This window comes from Salvia hispanica, chromosome 1 (genome assembly GCF_029641045.1).
Source record: "Salvia hispanica isolate PSC_SH4W2 chromosome 1, Shi_PSC_v1, whole genome shotgun sequence".
Lineage (NCBI taxonomy): Eukaryota > Viridiplantae > Streptophyta > Magnoliopsida > Lamiales > Lamiaceae > Salvia > Salvia hispanica.
The window spans coordinates 65,964,773-65,968,847 of record NC_142692.1 but is presented as its reverse complement, the minus strand read 5'-3'; the positions used below and the strand labels follow the sequence as shown (position 1 = coordinate 65,968,847).

General features: G+C 41.5%; 1 protein-coding gene across 1 annotated transcript; it reads right to left on the bottom strand.

Moving 5' to 3' along the window:
• Positions 1-643: 643 nt before the first annotated feature.
• Positions 644-3,551, bottom strand: LOC125185267 (extracellular ligand-gated ion channel protein (DUF3537)). The gene is made up of 4 exons (XM_048081776.2): positions 2,939-3,551; positions 1,639-2,088; positions 1,189-1,501; positions 644-1,101 (listed from the first exon to the last, which is right to left on the bottom strand). The coding sequence occupies exons 1-4, from the start codon at positions 3,344-3,346 to the stop codon at positions 965-967; spliced, it is 1,308 nt and encodes a 435-aa protein (XP_047937733.1). The 5' UTR covers positions 3,347-3,551; the 3' UTR covers positions 644-964.
• Positions 3,552-4,075: the final 524 nt, after the last annotated feature.

Below are 4,075 nucleotides of genomic sequence, written 5' to 3'. Positions count from 1 at the left end.
GTGCTTTTACACACTAGGAGGAAGTCGTTCTATCTTTGGGGACAATACGTCATTCCGTGAGCACTAGCCGGGGCGTAATTTGTCTTGCGGAAAGCGGGTTTCCCTCGACTCGACTTATAGTTTGGTTTGTTTTATTATTTCTGTTGTAATTTTCATTCCACTTATTGCTATTATCTTCCTTCGATTGTAATAGTTAGAGTACCGCCTGTAACGGCTTGGGAATTTTATCCCTTTATATCTTACATCTTAACCATTCACATTTCACCATTGAAATATCAAAATAAAACAACTAAAAATAGAGATACTCCAATCTAATAGCAAAATGTAACCAATTAATTAAGCAGAGCAGTCAGTAATCATTTTATAGTGGGTCACTTTGACTTTGCGCAATCTACGCAGTGCTCGTTTGATCGATCTAATGTACACTCGCTTGATTGGTCAACAATCAAAAGTTAGATATACCCGGCCAAGGTCGGGTATCAGGTATATACTCTCACTTCTACAATGCCTGCACCCGACCCGACCCGACCTGTTCCCCGTTCCATTGGATAGCGGGTACTAGATATTAGTCGGGTATAAGGTCAGGCCAGGAATTATCCGATACCTGCTACTCATCACAACACCCCCAAAAAGAAGATATAAATGAGAGAAAAATTCTCATTTCTTTGTATAATGAATTAAATCTACTAGTATAATACACAACTGACTGAACCATAAGAATGTACGGAGTAATACAAGCCCCTTAGATAAATCTTGTGTGAACATTATACAATAAAGAAGAAGCAAACACATGGTATACAACACAAGGTATACAATATTATGGTAGGGGATGATGACAATATAAAATACAATGAACGAATAAATTGGTCACATCTCAACATTTTCTTTCTCTGATCTGTGCAAAATCGATCAAACCAGCAACCATCTCAAATCACAAATACCCGAATTCTCTCCCTTTGCTCGTTTAAGATATGCCTACCGTCTTCCCAAGCAGCCAGAGCACCAACGACAACTCTATCCCAAAAATGGTGTGAAGAGAGCTTCTATCCAGCATGAATCCAAACACTGTTATTCCAGCTCTATTGTTCTCAAAGTATGTCACTGCAACCATGCAAAATTTGGATACAATTACTTCTTTTTCATTTCTAGGAGGATAAGTATATATATAGCACAGGGAGAAGAACTCACCTAAGGCTTGTCTCTTCTGAAATGAGATTGTGCTGTATGCATATGCTGGGATAAATTTTGTGTTGTCCAGTTCATCTTCTTCATCGCCAACATCGTCATAATCAAACGATCCATTGGAGTTCTCAAGGAACGCTTGTTGTTCGTCACCTACCTTTGCAACCGGAGTCTCCCCATCTCCTCCATCAAAAGAGTCGATTGTGGCACAAACGTGCCACTTAGCTGCAAGGCACGTCACGCCCTGCGCCTTGTGTGTGATTCTGGCTGCGCTTCTCAACAGAATCAGCAGCCCGGCTAGAAGGCTCACGGAGCAAACCTGCACGTGCAATGCAGAATTTGAGAGGGCAAAACATTATGAATCGAAGAAGAAAATGATCACAAGATGAAGATGTTTGGCTGGTCTTGTATAAGCTTTGAAAATAAGCTCCAAACATAAGCAAATGTGCTGCATACCGCGAGTTCTCCACAGTTGAATATGTCGAGATGAGCGTTGGGGCGCGTAGTCATGAGAAGGGAGGCGAATTGGCTGGCAGTGATGGATATGAGTCCACATAGAATGAATGATCTGTACCTATGGCTTATGATCCTAAGTTGTCTTCTGATTCTGAGGTGTTCCTTCAACACTGCTTCAACCTCGGAGTTGCCTTGGAAAACCAAGGCGAAATCTTGCATTCGGAGAATCTGGAGATAGCATATCAAACGGAACAGAACACAGACCAGGAAGAACACAACTGTTCTGTAAAACCATGAGCATAGATCAAGAATGCAAGCCACAGTGTTGCTAATGACAACATTCCCCAGGAACGGAATCTTTGATCCTCCAGAGCTGTACCACCATATCTTATAAGCAGCTTCAGCAGCAAAACACGGCAGAACGAAAACAAACAATATCTTCAGTGATCTCTGCATGCACAAAATGGCCATTCAGAATTCAGGAGACAATAATATGGTGTTACATGAAAAGGGAATCCACAGTTTCATCATATCATAGACAGTGTATCACAAATAGCCAAAGAAGTGTAAAATCCAATATACATTGTAGAACTAGACAATAAGCTGTTCTTGTTACTTTGATGCTCAAAAAAGGCCAAAGAAGTGCTAAAACCCAAAATTCGATACTGTTTTTCGTTGTCGAACTAGATAACTCGAGTTTCTCGTTACTTTGTAACGCCATGAGCCCACAGAATGGGGGCTTCGTAGTGCTATCGGCTCCTCTACCTCACATTGCCAAAATGAATGGTCAACTCAAATGCCTAGAAGAGTTTATTGATTCATACATAGTACTATCTCTTATATTCATAAGATATAGAAGTTGCAGTAGCAAAATCCCAAACATTTGCTCTTCCACAATTGCATATTCAGCAACTTTTTAGGAACAAACCACTAGATATTCTTGAACATAGATTAAACAGGGCTGGCTTTAGAAATACTAGCATAAAGTAGGCCTCCTATCTATCATCATAAAAATGTAAAGTAACACTCATAAAAATACTTATTAATCATGAAAAGAGATGCAAATTTTCATGCGATCCAATTGATTATTCTAGTAAATCATCAACAAAGTTATCTGTGCATTCAATCAAAAAATGCCTTCGAGAAATGTACATATCAGTAATCGAATAAATAATTCCAAAATTCAGTAAGTCAAACCAAATTAATACATAGTTTAACCCCAAATCCTTTTCGATCCGCCTCATCTCAACATAAACCCTAACAATTTAACAAAAAAAAGGGGAAAGAAACGGAAACTCACGTTGAGCTGCTCGGTGTAGCCCTGCCTGACGGTCTCGCTCTCGTGCCTGAGTTTATCGAAGAAGAGAAACCTCCGGAGGCCGTACCTCCGGACGAAGGTGGAGAGAGAGAGGAAGGAGATGGCGGCGACGCCGCTGAGGGAGAGCTGCGCGACGGTGTCGTAGGGGCGGCTGTGGCGGCTGTCGCAATCGGTGCAGAAGAGGACGAAATGGGAGAGGGCGGGGACGAGGATGGCGAAGAGGAGGAAGACGAGCCAGGAGAGGCAGGCGGTCCATGCGTTGGACTGGTCGACGCAGAGCCACCTCAGCCAGGTGCGGAAGCTGTGGAGCTCGTCGCGCGCGTGAGATTGGCATCGCGCGAAGGCCCTGCTCTTGTCGACCAGCAGCGGCCTCTCTCTCTCGTCTCCCATCGATGGATTGGTGGATAGATAGATATGTGTCACAGTCACAGCAGGTTTTCTGGATTTTAGTCCTTTTTTGTGGGGATTTGATGTGAAATCGACGATGAAAATCAGAGCTTTTAAATCTCCCTCTCTGTGTTTGTGGCTGATGATGAAAGGTGGACCTTTAATGAGCTGTGCACAGTTTAATTGTATTTTGTCAGTGTTGATCTGTAATTCTGATACGTGGTTTGTTTTGAAATGGAGACTAGGTTTCATTCTAATTTTGTGATTTATATAGTTAACTTAACTAATACACCACTATTATTTTAAATTTAATAAATTTCAGACTGGACCCACCTGTAATTTTCTAAAAATAAAATTATTCATCTAGCGTGCTATGTCGATTTCGAGATCCTTATGATAATTTTGTACAAAATTGATAGTTATCGGCCTAAAAGTATCCACATCGGTGTCTGCTGGGACGGACGACGTTCGTGCCACTGGCGCGGCAACACCTTGTCTGCTGCTGTGCTCTTGCCGCTGGCACGGCGCTGCTTGATGCATCGAGCACGTCTGTGCAACTGAGCAGGGCGGCGTGGCGTTGCGTGATTGGCTCGTTTTAATTTCTGATAAATTTATTTGTTTTATAAAAATTCATAAAAATTCGCAAATAATCCGGAAAAAAGGAAAAAAAATATATTTTCAGATTCCCAAAAATATAGCTGTTTTTTTTACCATTTTTTTCAAATTTTTTTG

What these genes read in the sequence shown, in the direction of transcription:
- LOC125185267 (XM_048081776.2), bottom strand. Translation starts at nt 3,346, where the DNA reads ATGGGAGACGAGAGAGAGAGGCCGCTGCTGGTCGACAAGAGCAGGGCC. An exon ending in GCTACACCGAGCAGCTCAAC is followed by an intron (nt 2,089 to 2,938) that starts GTGAGTTTCCGT and finishes TTGTGCATGCAG; the next exon opens with AGATCACTGAAGATATTGTT. An exon ending in TCAGAAGAGACAAGCCTTAG is followed by an intron (nt 1,102 to 1,188) that starts GTGAGTTCTTCT and finishes GCATGGTTGCAG; the next exon opens with TGACATACTTTGAGAACAAT.